At 55.8% G+C, this 25,675-nt stretch overlaps 1 protein-coding gene and 1 long non-coding RNA gene across 15 annotated transcripts; one reads left to right on the top strand and one right to left on the bottom strand.

Annotated features, from left to right (window-relative positions):
- Positions 1–1,702: 1,702 nt before the first annotated feature.
- LOC146752115 (uncharacterized) lies at positions 1,703–3,681 on the bottom strand. The gene is made up of 2 exons (XR_014940861.1): positions 3,424–3,681; positions 1,703–3,389 (listed from the first exon to the last, which is right to left on the bottom strand). It is a non-coding gene; the product is annotated as an uncharacterized LOC146752115 (long non-coding RNA).
- A 43-nt stretch (positions 3,682–3,724) lies between these two features.
- On the top strand, positions 3,725–24,915 carry LOC116652610 (AP-5 complex subunit beta-1-like). Of its 14 annotated transcripts, none has more exons than XM_085532694.1 (8): positions 3,737–3,892; positions 4,130–4,539; positions 4,986–9,335; positions 15,932–16,028; positions 16,551–16,623; positions 17,295–17,498; positions 18,432–19,003; positions 21,116–24,915. In XM_085532694.1, the coding sequence occupies exons 2-3, from the start codon at positions 4,452–4,454 to the stop codon at positions 7,187–7,189; spliced, it is 2,292 nt and encodes a 763-aa protein (XP_085388820.1). In that variant the 5' UTR covers positions 3,737–3,892; positions 4,130–4,451; the 3' UTR covers positions 7,190–9,335; positions 15,932–16,028; positions 16,551–16,623; positions 17,295–17,498; positions 18,432–19,003; positions 21,116–24,915. The 14 variants fall into 14 exon arrangements, 11 of the variants coding, with proteins under 11 accessions (XP_085388827.1, XP_085388828.1, XP_085388829.1 ...); XM_085532697.1 differs by lacking the exon at positions 21,116–24,915 and having other exon boundaries at positions 18,432–18,528; positions 18,848–19,878; XM_085532701.1 differs by lacking the exon at positions 21,116–24,915 and having other exon boundaries at positions 3,725–3,892; positions 4,986–5,045; positions 18,432–19,878.
- The last annotated feature ends 760 nt before the right edge of the window (positions 24,916–25,675 follow it).

Here is a 25,675-nt window from a genome sequence, read left to right as displayed (position 1 = left end):
CCCTGTACATATCAAAAACTAGGAGGAAGAGTCCACGGTAGAGAGTCAGAGAGATCCAAAGGGCCATTTGGCAAGAACAAGCTCCTCACATGCTGCAAGAACATTCTATCGTTCCTGCAGCACTGCCAGATATATCAGGACCGTCCCACTAAAATAATTCATTTCCATTGCTAACAGTCCTGCTAATTGGCCTACCACAGCTGTTACCATTTTCAAGACCTTCTACTTCAAGCTGGCAGATGAATTTCTCAGCTCCTCTCCCCCTGCCCCAATGGTGGGCACACTCCTCAATCTCTGCTTTCCACGCTAGAGCAGCAGCAAATTGTACTTAGGTTTCTGAAGTCCCTTCCAGTCTCAGAAGGGAATGATACAGACCAAAGGGAATGGATTCAATGGGGCTCTTGCTAAGACACCTGCTGACCCCGAAGTGCTTGCACTTACTCAACACCTATGAAGCTCCTATAAAAGCATCACACACAAATAAGGAAGGGAAGAAAAACCCAGGACGCTGTGGAGGGGTCCTACCACTGAGCAGGTGATGCCTGTTCCATGGACAGAGGACGGACATAAATTGTACCTCATCTATTCCCCACTTCCTCTCCCCCGCTTCGCACAGGCACTTATAGACATTATGGATGGCAAAGTAAGGCTCGTGGAGAAGCCTGGGTATACACAAGGTCTTTAATTCATTGGTGGTAGAGAACTGCTGGCCTGTACGTGTCCAGATCATGGATATTTTCCAACAAGCACCATCCAGGCATGGCAACTCACAGCTGAAATGTCATTGCCCCTGCCAAGTAACTTGCCTGCCTAGAGACGTCTCATTAGAGACTCACAAACAAGAGCAGAACTCATTTATTCCCATTTCACAGGTTAGCTTCTCTTCACCACACATCACATGCACAAGAACACATTGCTCTTGCAAGGAAACACGTTCCTACACACCACAGCATCCTGCTGAGCAAGGGCATCATCCACATACATTCCCTCATCTCTGTTACCCTGCAAAGGTTCAAGGACACAAGACACAGCTCAGCACAGCATCTACTGGAAGCAACCCTTGAGAATTCCCCACTCAGAAACAGCTGCTGGAGATGGCTATTGGAGTCCTTCAAAGGGAATACTAGCTCACAAACACAGTGACGCATCTCAAATGTGCTTTGGGCTTCCTTCTGAAACGAGCAGCAACCCACTTTACTGGGACACTGAGCAAAGAGCCCATGGCACTCATGCACACCCAGAGTCAGAATCCCCTCCCTGCACAAGATGGGTTTGAGGAGCAGGCCATGAGACACATCGGGTGAGAAAACGCCAGCCTGGAGCTCCTCACCGCTGAGCACAGAGCTGCACCCACAAGAAGATTCAACCTCTTCTCCCCTCGCCTTGGCTCACTTGGCCAGAACTTCAGCAATTACAAAAGGAAGATTTGCAAACCTTCACAGCCCTCCTCACTTTGTGCACATCAGACACGGCGGTGGGAGTCATCATCCCCACCGTCACCCTCTCAAAATTCCCACTCAGCAACGTCAAGTCACCAATCAAATCCTAGAAAGCCAAGAGAGGAGGAAGGAGGTGGCAGAAGGTGCAGCCTTCCAGGACAGACAGAACTGAGCTGTTCCCCACTTCTCTTTAGGCTCTAGCCCTCCTTGCATCAACAACTGCTCTGAACTGAACAAGAACAAAACAACCTTGGTCAAGGAAATTCTCCGCCGACCTTTCTCTCACGGAGATTGGGTCCTTTTTCACTTTTCACCCCAGTGACACAACCGCCTTCACACATCTCTGTAGACCTTTTAGGTGATCGGAACTCGCTGACGTTGGGAAGCATTTAGTTTGGTCAAGATGTCAATGATGATCTCGTCATCCGTGCCTGCAAGAAACAAATGGAAGCCAGTCAGGCTGCTTGCACAAGAATCAGAAGTGCCCTCTGGTCTTGTGCCGCCTCCAGTCCCCTGCACAGCCAGTTCTCAACAGCCCCAGGACTACATCCATGCACACAAAGCTGCCAGGACACACTCCACCAGAGGAGCTGTATTTCAGGACATAGGAAAGGCAGTTGTCTTTCCACTTCCCAACTATTTTTAGGGCAGCTGTGCAGCAGAGCAATGCAAGCAGCTGCGCTTCCCTGGAACGAACCACCAGAGCAGCCATTCCCAGTGCTGGGGAAAAAAACAAGAAATAAAGTTGACCTGTGGAGGGAGATCAACTTAGCAGAGCCCTTCATGGCCTTCCTGAGTGCTGTGCTTCTTGCTCAGCGCTGAAGCTCGAGATCCCCTTGATTGTTGCCTAAGGCCACAAGAAAAGGATTTAGCAAAGGCAGACTTGCGCCCATGCACACAGAGAGTTGAATTGAAACAAAACAAAGCACATCATAGACGTGAACACGGAGATAGTAAAACTCCACCCACACAAGTGATGTTGTATCAGACTTCTGTCTCAGGCAGCAGTCTATTCTAAGGGGACTACATCTCCCGCTCTCCCCCCGTCCACCCAGTTAGTGACATCTTCATAAAAGGCCACCAGGTTGGTCGAGCACGACCTCCCCTTGGTGAACCCACGCTGGGTACTCCTGAAAACCTCCTTATCTCCCAGGTGTCTGGAGATGGCATCCAGCACAAGCTGTTCCATCACCTTCCCTGGGACAGAGGTGAGGCTGACTTGCCTATAATTACCCCGGTCTTCCTTCTTGCCCTTTTTGAAGACCGGACTGACACTGGCCATCCTCCACTCTTTAGGCACCTCCCCAGTTCTCCAGGACCTCTGAAAGATTACAGAGAGCGGCTCAGCAACGACCTCCGCCAGCTCTCTCAGCACCCACGGATGCGACCCATCAGATCCCATGGATTTACAGACCTTAATGTTTCCTAGGCACTCACGGACCACCTCTTCCCTGACTAAAAGGGAAATCTCCCATTCCCCAGTCTCTCTCATCAACCTCCAGTGACTTGCGGAATCAAACTCTATAACCCAGAGATGGGTTATAAAGCAGGTCTGTTTATTCCAGCGCCGGGTGCAAGGGGGATAGCTCCAAGCAAACTTGCACACCGACTTGTAAAATCATGACACAATTATAGGTACATCTAATACATAGTCAATGATTTATTGGAATTCTGATACATAGTCAATAGTTCTCGGAATTCTGATCCACATCCAATAGCTCTTTAGCATGCAGACCCCTCTTGTTCTTATCAGGGGGATGCAACTCCTCTTCTGGTATTTACATTATCTATTCTCCTCTTTGCCTGATGTCGTCTGTGAGGTCTCACTCCTTATCTGCATCCTCCCTGCTCTCTCAGGCCCCTTGTTTCTTTTACTTGTTACCTTTAATTTTCTTTTACTTATTTCTACAAACTACCTTTAAGTTTCCTTTACTTGTTTCTATAAACTACCTTTAAGTTCCCTTTACTTGTTTCTATAAACTACCTTTAACTATCCCCCTTTTAGCCCCCCTTTATTCCGAATTCCAGCAGAGCATCTGTTTCCTGCTTCACTGTTCAACAGGGGCTACAGGGGGCTCCGAGGGGATACGGGGGCTCTATAGGAGCCTACAGAGGGAGCTGTATAGGTTCCATCGGAGCTCTGCGGGCTCTATGGGGCTGTAGAGACTCTATGAGGGACACGGGGAATCTACGGGGGGGCTGAAGGGGGCTCTGTGGGGGCTCTAGGGCGGATATAGGGAGGCTGCGAAGGGCTGTATCGGCCCTATAGGAGCCATAGGGCACCGAGGGGGCGGGGCTATGAAGGGGGCGGGGCAATCACTTCCGGTGCGGCCCGCAGCGCCATGTTGGGGCCTTGGGGGCGGCTGTTGGCGGCCCTCAGCCCACAAACCTCTTCCGCTCCCCCGGCGCTCCGCTCCCTGCACCGTTCCCCCCCCTCCGCCCCACGCCGCCAGGTGAGGCCTCTCCTGTTTCCCCCCATTATCCCCAATGGGTCCGTGCCGTAACCCGCTCCCCCGGAGGGAACGCGTGCTCTGCGGAAATGGGTCCCCCTGGGAAACGCGATCCGCTTCACTGGCGTTCCGCCCTCGCTTTGGTTCCTACGGCCCTACAGGGCTAGGGGGGGTGTCCTCAGAGGGGTGGGAACGTGTCAGCTGTGTCTCCACGGAGGGCTGTGTGTCCCCCCCCTACAGGTGGAGCTGCTGCTGCTGCTGCTCGAGTACCCCCGTGAAGCATGCGGGGGTCCCGGGGGGGTCCCGGCGGTCTACGAGGCTCTACTGGAGCTGCTGACTCTGCCCCACAACCCTCCGGGTCACCCCCGGGCTCTGCTCCTTCTGGCCACCGTCACCGTCCTATTGGCCACCGGCACGGGGGGGTCCGTGGGTGTCGTTGCCCCCTTTGTGACCCTCCTGCTGCAGGAAGCCGAGGGGGTGAAGCAGGGGGGGGCCCCGGCGGCAGCAGCTGAGTGTCTGCGGGAGCTGCTGAGGGGCCGGGGGCCGGGGGACCCCCCCCAGGATGTTGCCTTGTGGGGCTCGGAGGTCCATGCTGGTTCGCTTGGCTGTAGCCTCTGCCATTCAGCCCCTGGTGCTGCTGCTGGTGGAAGGTGAGAAGCTTTGGGGGGGGGGGGGGGGGGGGAAGAACCTTATGGGGGGGGGGGGGGGGGGGGCTCTGCATTGGTACTGGGGAGGGTCTGGGGACTGAATTTTGGGTGATGGGACCCCAGGGATCCTCACGTTGGTAATGGAAAGGATCCATGGGAATCCCATTATAGGGTGGGGGGGGCGGGAAGGGGATGCAGGGCATCCCGTGGTGGGATTGGGGATTAATCTTATTGGGGGGGGGAGGGGCTCTGCATTGGTAATGGGGAGTGTCTGGGGGCTGAACTTGGGGTGATGGGATCCCAGGGATCATCACCTTGGTACTGGAAGGGATCAAGGGATCCATTGGAATCCCATTATAGGGCTGGGGAGGAGGGGCTGGAGGGGGGGAATCCAGGGGATCTTAGTATGGATGGAGGATCTCACCCCCATCTCTTTTCTTTCTCATCAGATCCTGTTGAATCCTGCCATGCTGCTGGACCAGATCCTGGAGCATCTCCTATGTCTGCAGGTGGCTCCTTCCACAACCTGCTGCCAGATCCCTGCCCAGCCTCACACTGTGATCCACTGGGTCCCAACAGCCCTGGGCAGCCTCGTGTCACTGTGGGGCTGAGCTCCTCTGGATCCCAGTGCACCCCTTCCCCTTCTAATGCACCTCCCTGCCATGCAGCCCTTACAGACCCCGGGGGTCCCAGTGTTGTCACATCACTGGATGCTGGGGATCCGCTCCGCATCGCACTGCTGGATCCCAAGGGTCCCCCTGGCAAAGCACTGTGGGATCCAGATCACAAGGACCCCCCCCACGGCACCACTTCCAGGGCTCCCAATGATGGAGCACCTCAGGATCCCAGGGGGGACCCCCATAGCAGCCCCTCGGTGGATCCCATTACCCCCCTTCCACACCACCTCCTTGCCCACTCCTTCCTCCTGACCCCCGCAGCCCAGGCCCAGCTGCTGTGGGTGCTGGGGGGCTCCGAGAAGCCCCCCCCGAGCTCTTCCCCTATTCTAACCCAAGTGCTGCCCACTGCGGAGCCGGCGTTGCTCCACGCCGCCCTCTGGGGGTCCCGGGGGGGTCTTTGTCCCATCCCTGCCTCCTTCCAACAGCGCTTGGCTTCCTTAGCCCAGCACCCAGCTCTGCCCCCCTCCCTGCGCCTCTTCTTCCTCCTCTGCTTGGGGACCCCCCCCTCGCCCCCCTTACCCCCCCATTTGGCCGCCAGCCTCTTCCCCACGTTCTCCGACCCTCCCGAGCTTCTCCTGCCCCACTTAGAGCTGGCGACCGCTGCTTGTTCCGGGGGAGGGGATGAAGGGCAGCGGGGCAGCTGTTGGCTCCGGGCTTTGGTGGTGGGCTTGGCAGCTCGGGGGGGTCCTCCCGGTGTTTTCTGCCGGGCTCTGGTGGCCTTATCTAAACACTTGGGGGGCAGCGGGACCCCCCCCGTCGAGTTGGTCGCAGCCGCCACCTCTTTGCTGCTGCGCTGCCCCCATTTCGCCCCCCAGATCTTAGAGGCCGCGGGGGGGGCGGGGGGCTGGGGGGGGGCTCTGGGCGCCGCTTTGAGGCAGGGGGTGCTGGGGGCGCCCCCCCCCCGAAACGAGGGGGGGCTGCGGGGGTACCTGAGAGTATTGGCTCGGGCGCCCGGCCCCCCCCGGCCCAAAGCGTGCAGCCGCTACCTGCGGCGTTTGGCCGCCCGGAGCCGGGGGGGGGACGGAGAGTGGAGGGGGGGGCAGGGGGTGCTGAGCGCTGCCGCCCCCCTGCTGCCCCACGGAGCTCCTCCGTTAAGCCCACACAGCGTCGGGGGGGGGGACATCGACGTCGGCGACCGGGCTGCGCTTCACGCCGCTTTAACGACCGCTTTGGGTCCCCCCAAGTTGGGCACCGTCTTGGCCGCCCCCCCGCTCCGCCTTCCCCCCCATCGGATAACCACGGAATTGGGGGGGTCGGCTCTCAGCCTCCGCTCTGTCCCCCCTCCTTTCCGCCTCCATCGCCTCCCCGACCCCCCCCCGCCGCTCCCCCCGCCTTTCGGTGCCCCCCGGGATCCCCGCGGTTACGGGAGGGCTTTGGCACGATGGGGAGCCCCGGGGGGGGGGTTACGGCTTTGCCTCCGTTTGGAGCCCGACGACGCGACCCCCCCTCATCGCCTCCACGTCCTGGCGCTGCTGCTGCAGGTGGGGGGGGGGGCTCAGGGCCGCTCGGTGCGGTTGGGGTCGGGGGGAGCAGAATTAAGGCTCACCCTGCGCCCCTCCCGCTCCCTCCCCCCCCTCCTCCCGGTCAATGCCGTATTCAGCTCCTCGGGGGGGAAGGGGGGGGTCTCCGTCTCCTCTTTGCCCCCCCTTCCTTTACCCGTAGCGGCTCAATTGCGACCGTTGGCCGTCCCCCCCCCTTGGGACGCCTCCAGGCGACGCCGCATGTTCGACGCCATGTGGGAAACGCTGGGGGGGGGACCCGAAAGCCGCTTGGTGTGGGAAGGGGTTCGACCCCCCGCCGCCATCACCCCCTTCGTGTTGGATGAAGGGGACGGAGATGGGGGGTGGGTGGCGGCCGCCTCGTTGCCCCCCCGCGGTCTGGCCCTAATTTGGGGCAGGGAGGGGAGAGTGGACGTGCGGTGTCAGCGCTGGGGGGCTCTGGTGCCTTTGGGTCGCCTATTGAGGGGGGAGGCTTGAGGGCAGCACACGGGCTGGTTCCGGAACGTATCTATGGGTCTGGGTCGGTTCTGGGTTGGGGGGGAAAAAGGAGGGGTGTTTCTCAGGAGGTTTTCTCTGTAAATGGGAACGATGCAGATTGGAGTGTTGAGTTTTGTGTTCCGTAAGGATTCGGATGCGCGGTTCCGGTCCGGTTCTGCTGACCCGACTTCGTTTCGTTGTGGTCAAGAGAGCGGAGAGCTCTCTGCTGCCACCGCGTGGCCAAAGAGCGGAACTGCACCCCGGTGTCACCCCAAACTGACCCCCCATCGCCACCCCAGCGATGTCGCCCCCTAAGGGATACCCCAACATAACCCCAACATAACCCCAACTGGACCCCCCAGCGCCGCCCCCCAGCAACAAAAGCATTTCTCCCTCCCTGATAGCAACCCCAGTGATACCCCAACGTCGCTCGTAACATCGCTCCCCAACATTACTCCAGCGTTATCCCAACAGTATCACACCAGTGTCACCCCAATGTCACCCCAACACCATCACCCCAGCGTCACCCCAACACAGCCCCAATGTCACCCCAATACCACCCCAATGTCATCCCAACGTCATCCCTACGTCTCCCCAATGTCACCCCAACAGCATCACTCCCGACATCACCCCAGTGTCCTCCCAATGACCGACCCCCAGCTCACCACAGCCTCCCTTTTGGGGTTATAGGGAGCAATAAGACCCTCACTACCCCATAGCAGATCAATCCATGCCCCCACTTGCTGTTATCTGATGGCTGTTTGCTGGCTGGCTCTTGCTCCATTCAACCACCACTGTCTGGGCCCATCCTCCATCAGTTCCTCACCCAGCTCAGAGTGCACCAATGCATGCCAATGACACCAAATGACCCGAAATCCCCCCAAATGACCGTCAAATGATCCTGTAAGTGCCCCCAAATGGGCTGCAGCTTCCTCAGGAGAAACCCATGGCGGATGGTGTGGAAGTTTTGCTGATGTCAATGCAGACCAACAGACACCAACAGCCTCAGCTGTCACCTCCCCCAGCACTCATGGATGGATCCCATCCGGCCCCATGGACTCGTGGTGCTGCAGGTGGAACAGCAGGACTCTGTTTCCTCTTGAATCGTGGGGGTTTGCTCTGCTCCCCATCCCAGACAGCCATGTCAGAGAGCAGAGAACCCATCAAGAGCCTTTTTGTCCCCCTTTTTCCCTTCACATCCCTTACCCACTGCAGCCTTGGCTTCCCTGAAGCTGCTCTCCCCATACACTGCTGGAAGGGGCCTTAAAGCCACAACTACCAGCCCTGGGGCTCAGGGTTTGGTGACAGGGATGCACCACTGGGCATTGGGGTGCATCTAAAAGGGCTTCAATCTTTGGTCCTTGGGTTCAGGCCTTTGAACGGGGTTCGCCCTTTTATTCCTTGGGGTTATCATAGTATCATAGTATCATAGTCTCGTGCGGGTTGGAATGGACCTTAGAGATCATCGAGTCCAACCCCCCGGGATTCGAGCCTCCTATGCAGCAGAGCGGCACTTCTACCACTTGCGCCACAGGGGGATTATACACTTTGCTGACCCATTTGGCATCAGGGTTCTGCTTTTAGTTGCCATTTCTTCCCCGTTTTCCATCTCTATCCCCCTCCAGGGCTCCATAGCAGAGACACTTTCCTGCAGCCTTCATCTATAAACTTCATCTGTAAACTTCATGTATGAACTTCATATGAAAGCAGAAGAGAAGCATGCAGACCAAGCAGCATCTGAGTGCAGAATGGATGCTGCCCATCCCATCTCTCTTCCTATCTACGTCTGCTCTCACTCTGTGCTTTTCAAGGGGGGAATCTTCCCCCATCTCCAAAGCAAAGGGTCCCAACCTCCAAACTGAGGGGAATAATGATATGGATTTCATTGAGGGATTTCTTAACAACTAACAACAACCAATTGGGGGTAACATTGGCTAATGGGTTAATATGGGCTAATTACAATTAGAGGCCGTTCTTATAGGCCATGGCTGCTCTGATGAGCCATAGAATGAAAGAAGACCAAGAGTAGAGACAGAAGACAGGGAAGGAGGGACAGAGAGGCAGCAAAGCGAGGCGGTTCAGCGCTGGTAGATCCATCCACGTCCTGCTGTCGGGTGCGGATCTTCAGTCTGATGGGCCATCAGAGGTTTGTTGTTTGACAGCGACTCCCGATGACAGTCCAGACTGATATCCCATATTGCCCCCCATTGTATCTCATTGCCCCTCATTACCCCCCATTATATCGCATTCCCCACCACTGCCCCTCATTGCCCCCAACAACCCCTTATTGCCCCCCACTGCATCACATTGCCCCACATTGCCACCACTTAACACCCCATTCCCTCCCATTGCCCCTCACTGCCCCCCTTACAGCCCCTTATTGCCCCTTGTTGCCCCCCATTACCCCCTAACAACCTGTTTTTACCCCCTTACAACCCCTTATTATCCCCCCATTACCCCCCTATTTCCCCCCACTGCCCCCCATTGCCCCCCATTGTATCTCATTGCCCCCCATTACCCCCCCATTGCCCCCCATTGCTACCCATTACTCCCCCATTGCCTCCCATTGCCCCCCAACAGCCACTTATTGCCCCCCATTGCCCCTCATTGCCCTCCTTACAGCCCCTTATTGCCCCCCATTGCCCCTTATTGCCCCCCTGCCTGCCCCCTATTGCTCCCCATTCCTTCCCATTACCCCCCATTACCCGCCTGACTCCCCACTGTGTCCCTGTGTTGCCCCTCATTGCCCCCATTACCCCTCATTGCCCCTTATTGCCCCCTCATTACCCCCCATTACCCCCATACCAGCCCCCCATTCCCTACCATTTCCCCACATTGTATCTCATTGCCCCCCATTGCCCCTCATTACCCTTCTGCCAGACCCCCATTGCCCCTATTTCCCCCCCATTGGCCATTACAGCCCCCCATTGACCCCCATTCATCCATGTTGGAATTTGCAGCCCCCCTGGTGCTCCCTATTACCCCTTATTGCCCCCATTACCCCCCATTGCCCCCCCATTCCCTCCCATTGCCCCCCTTACAGCCCCTTATTGCCCCTCATTGCCCCCCATTGCAACCCATTGCCCCCATTGCCTCCAATTGCCCCATAATGCCCCCCATTGCCCCCATAGCTCCCCAATGCCCCCCATTGCATGCATTAAACCCCATTGCCCCCCATTGCACCTCATTGCCCCCCATTGACCCCATCTCCCCCCCAATGGCCATTGGAGGCCCCCATAGCCCCCCAAAGTCCCCCATTGGCCCTCAATGCCCTTGTTGGGCAGGATGTGGCACTTGTGAGGCAGGAGTTGGCACTTGTGGGGCTGGAGGTGGAAGTTTTGGGGCAGGAGGTGGAAATTGTGGGGTGGGAGTTGGAAATTGTGGGGCAGGAGGTGGCACTTGTGGGGAGGGAGTTGGAAGTTATGGGGCAGGAGGTGGAAGTTGTGGGGCAGGAGGTGGAACTTGTGGGGCAGGAGGTGGCACTTGTGTGGCGGGAGGAGGCACTTTTGGGGCAGGAAATAGCACTTGTGGGGTAGGAGGTGGCGCTTGTGGGGCGGGAGGTGGAAATTGTGGGGCAGGATGTGGAACTAATGGGGCTGGAGGTGGCAATTGTGGGGCAGGAGGTGGCACTTGTGGGGCAGGAGGTGGCACTTGTGGGGTGGGAGGTGGCACTTGTAGGGCGAGAGGTGGAACTTGTTGGGCATCAGGTGGCAGTTGTGGGGCAGAAGGTGGCACTTGTGGGCAGGAGGAGGCACTTGTGGTAAAGGAGGTTGAAGTTGTGGGGCAGGAGGTAGCACTTTCTGGGTGGGAGGTGGAAGTTGTGGCACTTGTGGGGCAGGAGGTGACACTTGTGGGGCAGGAAATGGGAATTGTGGGGCAGGAGGTGGCACTTGTGGGTTTGAGTTGACACTAGTCGGGCAGGAGGTGGCACGTGTGGGGCAGGAGGTAGAACTTGTGGGGCAGGGGGTGTCACTTGTGGGGCTGGAGATGTAACTTGTGTGGCAGGATGTGGATGTTGTGGGGCGGGAGGTGGCACTTGTGGGGCTGGAGATGTAACATGTGTGTCAGGATGTGGATGTTGTGGGGCTGGGGGTGTCACTTGTGGGGCTGGAGATGTAACTTGTGTGTCAGGATGTGGATGTTGTGGGGCTGGAGGTGGCACTTGTGGGGCGGGAGGCGGCACATGTCAGCTGCGGCTGAGACCACCAGACGCCGCCGTGGAATGTCTGAGCTTAACGGAGCCCGCCGGGAGCGGTTGGACCGTGCTGGCGCACTTGAGCCGCCGCGGCTGAGACCCCCGGACTTCGCCGCAGAATGTCCGAGCCAAGTGGAGCCTGTCAGGAGAGGTTGGACCGTGCCGGGGCACTCGAGCCGCCGCGACTGAGACCCCTGGACGCCGCCGCGGAACGTCCGAACCGAATGGAGCCCGCAGGGAGAGGTTGGAAGGTGCCAGCGTTCTCGAGCCGCCGCCGCTGAGACCCCCGGACTCCGTGGCAGAACGTCCGAACCGAGCGGAGCCTGCCGGGAGAGGTTGGACCGTGCTGGAGCACTCAAGCCATCGCGGCTTATACCCCCAGACGCCGCCGCGGAACGTCCGACCCGAACGGAGACTGCCGGGAAAGGTTGGATCGTGCCCGCGCACTCGATCTGCCGCGGCTGAGACCTCCAGACGCCGCTGCGGAACGTCCGAGCCGAGCGTAGCTTGGAGAAAGAGGTTGGACCGTGCTGGAGTCATCGAACCGTCACGGCTTAGAGCCCCGACGCGGCCGCGGAACGTCTGAGCTGATTGGAGCTTGCCATGGAGCCGTTGGACCGTGCCGGAGCACTCGAGCCGCCGCGGCTGAAATCACCGGACGCCGCCGCGGAACGTTGGAGTCGATCAGAGCCCTCCAGGAGCGGTTGGACCATCCCGGCGCAGTGAAGCCTCCGCGGCTGAGACCCCCGGACGCCTCCGCGGAATGTCCGAGCGAAGCGGAGACCGCTGGGAGCAGTTGGAACATCCTGGCACTTGTGGGTCAGGAGGTGGAAGTTGTGGGGTAGGAGCTGGGACATGTGGGGCGGGAGGTGGCACTTGTGGTGCCAAAGGTGGCACTTGTGGGGCAGGAGATGGAAGTTGTGGGGTAGGAGCTGGCACATGTGGGGCAGGAGGTGGCACTTGTGGGGCAGGAGGTGGCACTTGTGGGGCAGGAGGTGGATGATGTGGGGGAAGAGGTGGCACTTGTGAAACGGGATGTGGCACTTGTGGGGCAGGAGGTGGCACTTGTGGGGTGGGAGGTGGTTGTTTGGGTCAGGATGTGGCACTTGTTGGGCGGGAAGTGGCACTTGTGGGGTGGGAGGTGGCACATGTGGGGCAGGAGTTGGCACCTGTGGGACAGGAGGTGGCACTTGTGGTGGAGGAGTTGGCACTTGTGGGGCGGGAGGTGGAAATTCTGGGGCAGGAGTTGGCACTTGTGGGGAAGGAGGTGGCACTTTTGGGGCACCAGATGGCACTTGTGGGGCAGGAGATGGCATTGTGGGGCAGGATGTGGTACATGTGGTGCTGGAGGTGGCACTTGTGGAATGGGAGGTGGATGCTGTGGGGCAGGATGTGGCACTTGTGGGGCAGGACGTGGAACTTGTGGGATAGGATGTGGCAATGTGGGGCAGGAGGTGGAACATGTGGGGCAGGAAGTGGCACTTGTGGGCAAGGAGATGGCACCTATGGGGCTGGAGGTGGCACTTCTGGGCCAGAAGGTGGCTTTTGTGGGGCAGGAGTAAGCAGTAGTGGGGAAGGTGGTGGCACTTGTGAGGCAGGAGGTGGCACTTGTGGGGCTGAATATGGCACTTGAAGGGCAAGAGGTGGAATTTTTGGGGCAGGAGCTGGCACTTGTGGGGCAGGAGGGGGCACTTGTGAGGCATCTGGTAGCGCTTGTTTTGCAGGAGATGGCACTTGTGGGGTGGGAGGTGGCAGCTGTGGGGCAGGAGGTGGAACTTGTGGGGCAGGAAGTGGCACTTGTGGGGCAGGATTTGGATGATGTGGGGCAGGAGGTGGCACTTGTGGGATAGGATGTGGCAATGTGGGCAGGAGGTGGAACATGTTGGCGGGAGGTGGCACTGGTGGGGCAGGATGTGGCACTTGTGGGGCAGGAGTTGGCACTTGTGGGGCAGGAGGTTGCACTTGTGGGGCATGAGTTGGCACTAGTGTGGCGGGAGGTGGCACTTGTGGGGCAGGAAGTGGCACTTGTGGGGCGGGAGGTGGTTGTTTTGGGGAAGGATGTGGCAATACTTGGGCGGGAAGTGGCACTTGTGGGGCAGGAGGTGGCACTTGTGGGACAGGAAGTGGCACTTGTGGGGCAGGAGGTGGCACTTGTGAGGCAGGAGATGGAAGTTGTGCAGCAGAAGGTGGCACTTGTGGGGCAGGAGGTTTAAATTGTGGGGCAGGAGGTGGCACTTGTGGGACAGATGGTAGCAGTTTTGGGGCAGGAGGTGGAAGTTGTGTGGCACGAGGTGGCGCTTGTGGGGCAGGAAGTGGAACTTGTGGGGCATGTGGTGGCACTTGTGGGGCATGTGGTGGCACTTGTGGGGCAGGAGGTGTCACTTGTGGGGCAGCAGGTGGAATTTGTGGGGCACGAGGTGGCACTTGTGAGTCGGGAGTTGGCACTAGTGGGGATGAAGATGGCACTTGTTGGGCAGGAGTTGGTAGTTGTGGTGCGGGAGATGGATGTTTTGGGGCAGGAGGTGGAAGTTGTGGGGCTGGATGTGGCTCTTGTGGGGCAGGAAGTGGCACTTGTGGGGCAGGAGTTGGATGATGTGGGGCAGGAGGTGGCACTTGTGGGATAGGATGTGGCAATGTGGGCAGGAGGTGGAACATGTTGGCGGGAGGTGGCACTGGTGGGGCAGGATGTGGCACTTGTGGGGCAGGAGGTTGCACTTGTGGGGCAGGAGGTTGCACTTGTGGGACAGATGGTAGCAGTTTTGGGGCAGGAGGTGGAAGTTGTGTGGCACGAGGTGGCGCTTGTGGGGCAGGAAGTGGAACTTGTGCGGCATGTGGTGGCACTTGTGGGGCAGGAGGTGGAATTTGTGGGGCACGAGGTGGCACTTGTGAGTCGGGAGTTGGCACTAGTGGGGATGAAGATGTCACTTGTTGGGCAGGAGTTGGTAGTTGTGGTGCGGAAGATGGATGTTTTGGGGCATGAGGTGGAAGTTGTGGGGCAGGAGGTGGCAGTTGTGGGTCAGGAGTTCGTACTTGTCGGGAGGGAGTTGGAAGTTGTGGGGCAGGAGGATGAAGTGGGGTAGGAGGGGGAACTTGTCGGGCAGGTGGTGGCACTTGTGGGGCAGGTGGTGGCACTTGCGGGGCAGGAGGTGGAAGTTGTGGGGAAGGAGGTGGAAGTTGTGGGGTATTAGGTGGCAAATGTGGGGCGGGATGTGGCACTAGTGAGGCAGGAGGTGAAAGTTGCGGGGCGGGAGGTGGCACTTGTGGGGCAGGAGGTGGCACTTGTCGGGCGGGAGATGGTTGTAGTGGGGCAGGAGGTGGCACTTGTGGGGCAGGAGGTGGCACTTGTGGGGAGGAGGTGGCACTTGTGGGGCAGGAAGTTGCTCTTGTGGGGCAGGAAGTGGTACTTGTGGGGCATGAGATGGCTGTTGTGGGGCAGGAGGTGGCATATGTGGGCAGGAGTGGGCACTTGTGGGGCAGTATGTGGCACTTGTGGGGCAGAAGGTTGCACTTGTGGGGTGGAGGTGGCACTTGTTGGGTGGGAGGTGGCACTTGTGGGGCAGGAGGTGGATGATGTGGGGGAAGAGGTGGCACTTGTGGGGCAGGAGGTTGCACTTGTGGGGCAGGAGGTTGCACTTGTGGGGCAGGAGGTGGCACTTGTTGGGTGGGAGGTGGCAATTGTGGGGCAGGAGGTGGATGATGTCGGGGAAGAGGTGGCACTTGTTGGGCGGGAGGTGGCACTTGTGGGTCAGGAGGTGGCACTTGTGGGGCAGTATGTGGCACTTGTGGGGCGGGAGGTCGCACTTGTCGGGCAGGAGGTGGCACTTGTGGGGAAGGAGTTGGCACTTATGGTGCAGGAGGGGGCAGTTGTGGGGCAGTAGTTGGCGCTTGTGGTGCAGGAGGTGGCACTTGTGGGGCAGGAGATTGTACTTGTGGGGCAGGAGGTGGCACTTGTGGGGCTGGACATGGCACTAGAAGGGCAGGAGGTGGAATTTGTGGGGCAGGAGTTAACACTTGTGGGGCGCGAAATGGCACTTGTGGGGCAGGAGGTGGATGATGTGGTGCCGGAGGTGGCACTTTAGGGGCAGGTGGTTGCACTTGTAGGGCGGGAGGTGGCACATGTGGGACAGGAAGTGGCACTTGTGGGGCAGGAGGTGGATGATGTCGAGGGGAGGGGGCACTTGTGGGGCAGGAGTTGGAACTTGTGGGGCAGTGTCACAGTTTAAACTAAACTAAAAATCCACCTGCGTCCGTGACAGGGGCCGTGACCTGTCGTGTTGTTCTCTGGGAGATGTAGTCTTCTTCTGTAAGCTGCACATTCAGTAAAATTATCCATGCTTTATATGATGTTATGATGTGGAATACTGATAGCAAAACTACAACATTATTAAACCATGACAAACAGCTTAGTGAGCAACAGTCAGAATTACTCAACAGCTACGTAGCGTGTAAATGTAACTGATAACTGCTAATCCAGCTGTCCTAGGGGTGATGGGGAAGTGAACGTCTCAATATTAAACTTGACATCAGTGTTAATTATTATCTTTCAGTTTGTGAAAGAAATAGAGAACGAGAAGAGAATGAGACTCCTACAGTTCGTTACTGGAACGTGCAGATTACCAGTGGCAGGATTTGCTGACCTCACGGGTAACAAGCCCTCTTTAATCCATTTTATGCTCATGTTTATTCTTTTTTTTTTCTTAATAAGGTGTGTGTTTAAGGGTATTTTGTAATGAATTGATATGGAATCCTTTTTCCGAGTCTTGCATATTGGTAGAGCTGTGACAGAAAAAGGGATGGAGGGAATGTGAACACGCCTTGCATCAGCGACTTGATCCATGGTTTGGACGTGGTCCTGGCAGGGCAGCCTGCTCTGGGTATCCCTGCTTGATCAGAGTGGCAGGACTAGGTAAACTCCAGAGATTCCTTCCAGTACCAAACCAACGATGTCATTCAGTGGTTGAATTTCTTTGAAAACCGCTTCATATTTATGCATTTCACTACGTGGATTTCTTCAGAGGGATGTAGTGAGAGACAGATGTCTCTGTGCTCTGCAAGTAGTTATAGTCTTGTTTTCTCTTCAAGCCTTTCACGCTCTGTTGTCATCTATTACCTACTGGTCTACACGGGCAGTTAGACATAAGAATTCCTTGTTTGATTTTTGTACAGGGAGCAACAGACCCCAGAAATTTTGCATTGAGAAAGTTGGAAAGGAAAACTGGTTACCTGGAAGTCCCACCTGGTAAGTACGAAGGATCAAACTCTGCTGTGGTTCTGTTCTTACGGATGGCAATCTACTTTGAGATTTTAGGAAGTGGGTGTGATATGGAAGTGTCTGAGACTGTGTGAAAGCAAAGCACTGGGTTATGGCAGTAAGCTCTGCTGAGTAATAGCTGAACTTCTGAAAAGCAGTTTTGTTGTGGAGCTGATTCCATTGTAAATGCCATGGATTTGCACACCACTAAAACATGAAGTAATAAACAGTACTTTTTGCTAAAGAGTTTGGGATTGATCTTTCATTATCACCACACCCGATCTTGGCAATGCAAATAAATAGCCACATTCACGCACCCTCTTGGCTGGTTAAAATGTAGCTTCTGCTCAGTTTCTCAGTTATGCTGGTGCTTTGTGAAGATGCTCAGATTTTAACTCTCAGATACAGAAGAGATAAGGTGAGACTTGTTACTAAATACGCTGCCAGTTCTGGAAAGTTATCGCTGCTCGGGTGCTTGTTGTGCTTTAACTCTCACTTTCATAGATAAATGCACGTCAAGATACAGCTGTTTTAGACAAATCCAGCTGTACAAATGCAGTTATCCCTCTGAACAGGACAGTTTATATGCCTGTGTTCCTAATGCATTTTTTGGTGGTTTAAACTGTTGTTCAATACTGAAGGTTTCTCCTTGTTTTCAGTTTCAGTCACTTGGACCTCCCACCCTATAAGAATTATGAGCAGCTGAAGGAAAAGCTGTTATTTGCAATTGAAGAAACAGAAGGTTTTGGGCAGAAATAGCTGCAATTTGAACTTTGAGGAATTTGAACTCAACGTGATGTTCTGCTTGTTGCACACTTCCTTGTAAAGTAGACTTGACTTGGATTATTTAACAATAGTAGCGTGTAAGTAAATGGATGTTATCCTGAGGTTTTATCCACGTAAACTCTGGATTTCTACCGAGCACTTTCAGAAACCAAAAGAGCAATCAGATATGGTGACAAAGGAATTCTGACCCGAGTAGAGATTTAATACAGCTTTGGGCTCTGCTTTGTTTTACCTTTCATTACTTAGAATGTGTCCTTAACGACTGAGAGATTTTTTACAATAGTTTTGTCTTTCCTTTTTAGTAGCATATTTTGCTACTGATGCACTGGGAAGTTCATTAGTAGCTGCAATGCTGCCGCAACGTTCCTCCCTGCAGGGATTGATGGCCATGGGTGGAATCCTCTTGAGCTCCCCTTGTCCAGGCTGAGCAGTCACTTCTCTCAGGCTGTTGTCATAGAAGAGGTGTTCCGTCCCTTCACCATCATGGTAGCCCTCCATTGGACTCTTTTTAGTGTGTCCAGCTGTCTCTTGTACTGGGAGCCCAGACCCGGACACTGTTCTCCAGGTGCAGCCTCACCAGTGCCGAGTAGAGCAAAAGGAATGGTGCTGAGTAATGGTCCTTACCTGCTCCAAGAGAAGGAGCTAGGGCTGTGATGGGAGCACACTGCTTTATGGCTGACACGGAGATCTGCTAGGAAGAAGGCCTGGTGGGACTGAACACAGATGCAAGGTGGTCCAGCTTTTGTTTCACTGCAGACTCTGTGGGCAGCTGCATGGAGTTATGTACTCGATATAGTTGTGCCCCTGTGGCTTCTTTCTGATGTGCCTGGGAAGTCCCCTTAGAATAGAGTGCTGCGTGAGACAGAAGTCTGATACAACATCACTTGTGTGGGTGGAGTTTTACTATCTCCGTGTTCACGTCTATTATGTGCTTTGTTTTGTTTCAATTCAACTCTCTGTGTGCATGGGCGCAAGTCTGCCTTTGCTAAATCCTTTTCTTGTGGCCTTAGGCAACAATCAAGGGGATCTCGAGCTTCAGCGCTGAGCAAGAAGCACAGCACTCAGGAAGGCCATGAAGGGCTCTGCTAAGTTGATCTCCCTCCACAGGTCAACTTTATTTCTTGTTTTTTTCCCCAGCACTGGGAATGGCTGCTCTGGTGGTTCGTTCCAGGGAAGCGCAGCTGCTTGCATTGCTCTGCTGCACAGCTGCCCTAAAAATAGTTGGGAAGTGGAAAGACAACTGCCTTTCCTATGTCCTGAAATACAGCTCCTCTGGTGGAGTGTGTCCTGGCAGCTTTGTGTGCATGGATGTAGTCCTGGGGCTGTTGAGAACTGGCTGTGCAGGGGACTGGAGGCGGCACAAGACCAGAGGGCACTTCTGATTCTTGTGCAAGCAGCCTGACTGGCTTCCATTTGTTTCTTGCAGGCACGGATGAAGAGATCATCATTGACATCTTGACCAAACTAAATGCTTCCCAACGTCAGCAAGTTCCGATCACCTAAAAGGTCTACAGAGATGTGTGAAGGCGGTTGTGTCACTGGGGTGAAAAGTGAAAAAGGACCCAATCTCCGTGAGAGAAAGGTCGGCGGAGAATTTCCTTGACCAAGGTTGTTTTGTTCTTGTTCAGTTCAGAGCAGTTGTTGATGCAAGGAGGGCTAGAGCCTAAAGAGAAGTGGGGAACAGCTCAGTTCTGTCTGTCCTGGAAGGCTGCACCTTCTGCCACCTCCTTCCTCCTCTCTTGGCTTTCTAGGATTGGATTGGTGACTTGACGTTGCTGAGTGGGAATTTTGAGAGGGTGATGGTGGGGATGATGACTCCCACCGCCATGTCTGATGTGCACAAAGTGAGGAGGGCTGTGAAGGTTTGCAAATCTTCCTTTTGTAATTGCTGAAGTTCTGGCCAAGTGAGCCAAGGCGAGGGGAGAAGGGGTTGAATCTTCTTGTGGGTGCAGCTCTGTGCTCAGCGGTGAGGAGCTCCAGGCTGGCTTTTTCTCACCCGATGTGTCTCATGGCCTGCTCCTCAAACCCATCTTGTGCAGGGAGGGGATTCTGACTCTGGGTGTGCATGAATGCCATGGGCTCTTTTCTCAGTGTCCCAGTAAAGTGGGTTGCTGCTCGTTTCAGAAGGAAGCCCAAAGCACATTTGAGATGCGTCACTGTGTTTGTGAGCTAGTATTCCCTTTGAAGGACTCCAATAGCCATCTCCAGCAGCTGTTTCTGAGTGGGGAATTCTCAAGGGTTGCTTCCAGTAGATGCTGTGCTGAGCTGTGTCTTGTGTCCTTGAACCTTTGCAGGGTAACAGAGATGAGGGAATGTATGTGGATGATGCCCTTGCTCAGCAGGATGCTGTGGTGTGTAGGAACGTGCTTCCTTGCAAGAGCAATGTGTTCTTGTGCATGTGATGTGTGGTGAAGAGAAGCCAACCTGTGAAATGGGAATAAATGGGTTCTGCTCTTGTTTGCGAGTCTCTAATGAGACGTCTCTAGGCAGGCAAGTTACTTGGCAGGGGCAATGACATTTCAGCTGTGAGTTGCCATGCCTGGAAGGTGCTTGTTGGAAAATATCCATGATCTGGACACGTACAGGCCAGCAGTTCTCTACCACCAATGAATTATAGACCTTGTGTATACCCAGGCTTCTCCACGAGCCTTACTTTCCCATCCATAATGTCTATAAGTGCCTGTACGAAGCGGGGGAGAGGAAGTGGGGAATAGATGAGGTACAATTTATGTCCGTCCTCTGTACATGGAACAGGCATCACCTGCTCAGAGGTAGGACCCCTCCACAGCGTCCTGGGTTTTTCTTCCCTTCCTTATTTGTGTGTGATGCTTTTATAGGAGCTTCATAGGTGTTGAGTAAGTGCAAGCGCTTCTTGGTCAGCAGGTGTCTTAGCGAGAGCCCCATTGCATCCATTCCCTTCGGTCTGTTTCATTCCCTTCTGAGACTGGAAGGGACTTCAGAAACCTAAGTACAATTTGCTGCTGCTCTAGCGTGGAAAGCAGAGATTGAGGAGTGTGCCCACCATTGGGGCAGGGGGGAGAGGAGCTGAGAAATTCATCTGCGATCTTGAAGTAGAAGATCTTGAAAATGGTAACAGCTGTGGTAGGCCAATTAGCAGGACTGTTAGCAATGGAAATGAATTATTTTAGTGGGACGGTCCTGATATATCTGGCAGTGCTGCAGGAACAATAGAATGTTCTTGCAGCATGTGAGGAGCTTGTTCTTGCCCAATGGCCCTTTGGATCTCTCTGACTCTCTACCGTGGACTCTTCCTCCTAGTTTTGGATGTGTACAGAGGCATTTCTATCAAGGACATAACAGACAGCATTAAATCTGGGAGGTCTGGAGACCTGGAAGATGCTTTGCTGGTTACGGGTCAGTGCTCTGCTGTTCAACCTTGTCTGCAGAGTAATGAAATGATGAGAGGTGCTGTGTGTCCCCTTGAGTGGCTGTTACAGGTTTCAGGGGGCAGACATGGTTTGTCTTTATGTGCACAAAGCCGGGCTGGGTGGGACTTGGAGCACCCTGGTGTAGATGGAGGTGTCCCTGCCTACTGCAGGGGGGTTGGAACCGTGTGATCTTCCAGATCTCTTCCAACCCAAACATTGCTTTCTCTATCTTTGTTGCCGTCCTTTGCTTTTCATTCTCTTTTTGCCTCCGTGTTTCATTATTTTCCCTTCAACCTTTGTTCCAGGAATGTCTTTATGGCCAAGCCAGGAGCTGTCACAGGTACAGGAAATGCTGCTGGCCATCCTGTAAGCTGGCAGATGATCACCAGCAGGTCTTTAAGTCACTCAGCCCCAGGCAACTCACTTACATCTACCTGATGGTGCTGGAAGGGCGGCACTGCCCACGGCCGCCTCCCTTTGCTGTTTGCTCCCTTCATTCCTTACTTCAGCACGTGGCAGACCTCAGTAATGCAAATGACTGATAAAGCATCAGCGTTTTCTCACATTGCAGACCCCCATAGGGTGCCAACAATCCCCAAAGAGCTCCTCAGAAGCCCCAAAGAGCCCCATAGGGACCACATATCACCCCATATCATCCAATAGAGCCTCATGCAGACTCCAAAGAGACTTACAGGGACTCCAGAGAGCCCCTCAGGGACCCCAGTGAGCTCCGTAGAGCACAATATTACCCCAAAGAGCCCCTTAGGGACCCATGAAGATTTCTTGTGACCCCATAGAGACCCATAGAGCCCCGACTGACCCCACAGGGACCCCATTTTGCCCCTTAGTAGCCCCATAATGACCCATAGGGTTCCCATATCACCCCATAGAGACTTTTAGGGATCCCAAAGAGACCCTTAGAGAACCCATATCAACCCAAAGAGGCCCATTGGGACCCCATATCACCACACAGAGCCGCACTAGGGACCTGATAGAGATTGATAAGGACACCATAGAGACGCATAGGGATCGCAGAGATCCCCAGTGACCACACAGAACCCCTCAGTAATGCAAATGACTGATAAAGCATCAGCGATTTCCAATGCGCTGATGTTAGAAAGGCTTCAGGGAGCGGCAGCTCATTCCTGTGTGTAGCGGTGAGGAAAAAGGAGTAACAAGAAGGTCTACATAAGGTTTTTAATTAATTTATTTATGACTTACTCCTAACACTAACATCTAATAGTATAACGGGCAAAAGCCCGACTGGATGAAGGGAAATGGAAACAGAAGACAGCCAGATGTTGGTTACTCTCCCTTTTCCCTCCCCACAACCTTCCAGACTGTGCTGTCTTATTCCACAATGAGGGGGCTTGTGTAGAGGGAATGCCGGATCCCAAAAGTGGAGGCAGGCGCCTGGGGCTTGATCAGCGTCACCTGGAAGGGCAGAAAGGAAAGGCAGATCAGCAAGGGCCCTTCTTTGCTGCCCTCGCTCCCTGCAAGGGAGATGTGGGGAAGGCTCAGGGGAAGGGGGAGAGGCGTGAAGGCTGTGCTTGTGAAGCAGAGGGGAAGAGCTGAGCAGCTGCCTTACCTGGCCTACGTTGTAGTCTGCCGGCCCGGGCTTCACTGCTTTGCCCTCTCCATGTTTTGGTCGGGCTGCCATGGTGTATGCGGGCGCCCTTTTCTTGTACACATCCACGGCCACTCTGGGGAGCGCCGCAGGACCTGGAGTCTGCAAGAGAGTCATGGCCACACGGGGCTGGGGTCACATTCAAGGCTCTCTCTTTCCCTGGAAGGCTGCATTAAGCAAAGCTGCAGCAGGGCTGGAAGCCCCTGTGGCACAGGGAGAGGAGCCTGGTTTTGGCCGCTAACATGGAAGAGAGGAGCAGCAGAGCTCACCTTGGCAAGGTCCTCGTCAAAGCGACCGCGCTGGCTCCTTCCCCTGATGGAGTAGCAGGGGCTGGCCGATGTGTAGGCTGTGTTGGGCCCCATCAGCCTGGGCAGTGTGTAAGTGCCAGGACCTGCAGGAGGAGCAGCAGAGAGTGTGTGCGTGAGGGGATGGAGGAGATGGAAGCAGCAGCGAGGGGCAGCCTGCACAGCCCGCTGGTGGGAGCAGGAGGGACGTGTTGCCCCTCTGAGCAGCAGCCCGTCCCTGGAGGATGCTCAGGCTGAAGGGTCTGCCTTTGCCAGGGTCACGTACCTGGAGGGCGGTCTGTGCGGAGGGGCTCCCGCCGGAAGGCCATGGACTGCACCGGTGGGCACTTGAAGATGTGCCTGTTGGCTGCTTCGGTGCGGTAGTCACCTGGGGCGGAGGAGAAGAGGAAGAAAGCTGTGAAGGGCTGGTCTCCTTCTGCAGCCAGAAAGAGTCCTCTGAAGAGCTGCACAATTGCTGGGGGACACAGGCAGCACGCGGGGACACTGCAGCACGTGGGGACACTGCAGCAGTGGTACTCACTCGGTCCGGGGGTGACGGTGGTCTTGGTGGTGGGTCGTCCTTGGAGGTGGGCGCCTGGAACCACGTACTTGCCATTCCTGGTGATGGCCGGCTCCACAAAGTAGCAGGGACCTGGCCCGCAGCTCCCTGCCGCAGGCCGTTTGGTCCCTCTAAAGGTGTACGCGGGGGCACGGGTTTTGGTGGGGCTGTGGCCCACGTAACCTAGGAGGAAAAGCAGAAGAGAGCACACCCCTGTGCAGCTGCATGTTTCCAGCTCCTTTGGCCCCTTGGGTCACAAGGATCAGCGCCAGCAGCATTGGCCTTCCTTCTTGCAGCTGTGCCAGAGAGCCAGGAGGCTCTGCCAGAACAGGGCAAGGCTGGGGAGATGCTCTGCCCCGTGATGTCCCCAATGCGCCTCACGCCCTGGGGATGGTCGCTGTACCTGTTGTCCCCGGGATGGAGTATTTGGGCCCGGGGCTGGGGAACTGGGCCGAGATGAGGCCACGTGGGCGATGGGGTCTCCAGGTCCCCACCCAGGCTTCGTCCATGTTGATAGGCATGTGCTCCAAACCTAAAGGCAAGAGCAGAGCAGTTACTGACGGGAGTTCCTGAGCCGGAAGGGCCGGCAGCAATTTCTCCTGCTCACTGCCAGTCCTGCCAGTCTCGTGCTACATGCCCCTCACACACAGCAGAGCCAAGCTGGGCTCTGCAGCCTGAAGTGTGCAGGAGCTCTCCCTCACCTCTCTGAGCCTTGGAGGATGAGCGCGATGAGGCTGAGCTGGTCTGCTGCTGGGGCTGCTCTCAGGCACAGGGCACGGCGAGCGGCTGCGGGCTGCACAGCTCACAAATGATGCTCCTGGAACCAGTGGCCGGCTGTCCTTGGGGAGGGCACGGTGATGTCATGGCAGCGCATTGTGACAGCACACAGGCTCCGGATGATTCCATCCGTGCTGTGACATCTCCTGGCTGGCCTGCAGCCCTCCACGCCTTCTCGGCCTTGCACCCCAAGCAGGAAGAAGTCGTAGCTCACGCTGCCGACACCTGCAGCTCTTAGTTTGCGCCACGTGCCGCCTTGGGCTCCTGGGGCTTCATCAGCATCACCTGCAAGGGAGAGAATCCCAATGGGGAAATGGACTGAAAGTCCCGTCCCGCCCTGGAAAAGTGTGGAAACTGTGCTTTGGAAACCCCAAGGCACTGCCATGAGCAGCCAGCAGCCCTGCTGCATGCCTGGAGGGCACTGCTTGTGTTCCCCAACCCCCCGGCCCCATGCTCAAGTTGTGTCTGTTGACCTCCACTGGCTGTATTTGACAGAGCTGCAGAGCACATTGCAATGGCTGCTCTGGGATCAGGTGGCCTTCTGCTTAAGGATCTCCAGCTCCCATCCTTGGCTCCATTGATGCTGATGTGCTGGATGTAGGGATGTCCCTGGTGGCTGGCTTCTGTCACAGCAGGCACTTCCTGACAGTGACCCCTCAGATCCAGGGGTAGATCACACAGCAGAGCTTAGCCAGGTCCTGCTGGCTGTTCAGATTGGTACTTTCTCTCTTGTTTTGTTTCTTACTGATGGAGTTGTGTGTGTGAATGGGAAGTGCTGTGCAGTCAGGACCGGTCAGTTATGGTCATAGAGGATGCTCAAAGGGAGAGAGGAAATAAAGAGTTAAACTGAAGCCAGCACTTAGCGTCCTGATGTCTGTGTTCTGCAGCAGAGCCTGTGACAGTCACCAGCGTCCTGCAGGGAACTGCAGCAGGAGGCTGTTGCTGGGCACTGGGCCCAGATAGGCCGTCCTGCCCCCTTCTCCTGGGCAAAACCTCTCATCAGCCGTCACCTCTGGTCAGCCATCAAAGAGGAGTGGATCATCAGCGGCCTTGAGGCCTAATTCCTACAGGCCTGTGTGGTGTCCCTGAGGGCCTACGCCTAGTAACCAAGGGGTTAAAGGAGACCTATGGAACAAGAAGCTTTTCAAGAGGCTGAGAGACCAGGAATGCCAATGAGAGAGAGCACTAGACGTGGCCTGCAGGCCAGGAGAGAGGCCTCTAGTCCTCTAGCCATCTCAGCCTTCCTCTGCAGCTCCATGTCTCTAAGCCCTCCCATAGGTGTCTATGTCCATACACCTCTGCACCTTCTTTGGTGCCTGAGTGCCCCTGGGCCACCCTGTGGCTCTCTTGGCCTCTCTGTCTCAAGACCTCTAGTCCAGCTTCAAGGCCTTCAGGCTTCTTGGGCTGTAGGTGTCCAGACCTCGAGGTACAAGTACAACCCCCAGCTCCTCTTGGCCTCTGCTCTTCTAGGCTTTCTCTTGCTTGGCCTCCATGCCTCCCTTTGGCCTCAAGACTACTAAGCTGCAAGGCCTCTTGGCCAGGCTCTGGGCCTCCCTCCAGGCTGTTTTACCTTAAGGCCTCTAAGCATCCTGGGCAACCTCTAAGCCTTTAGGCCTCC

Source organism: Coturnix japonica, unplaced genomic scaffold, assembly GCF_054131305.1.
Source record: "Coturnix japonica strain WE unplaced genomic scaffold, WE-NBRP24 Scf050, whole genome shotgun sequence".
NCBI lineage: Eukaryota > Metazoa > Chordata > Aves > Galliformes > Phasianidae > Coturnix > Coturnix japonica.
This window is presented reverse-complemented; position numbering and strand designations above follow the sequence as displayed.

Coding starts and splice junctions, on each gene's coding strand:
- LOC116652610 (XM_085532694.1), top strand. CDS start 4,452: ATGTTGCCTTGTGGGGCTCGGAGGTCCATGCTGGTTCGCTTGGCTGTA. Junction 4,540..4,985: donor GGTGCTGCTGCTGGTGGAAG/GTGAGAAGCTTT, acceptor CTTTCTCATCAG/ATCCTGTTGAATCCTGCCAT.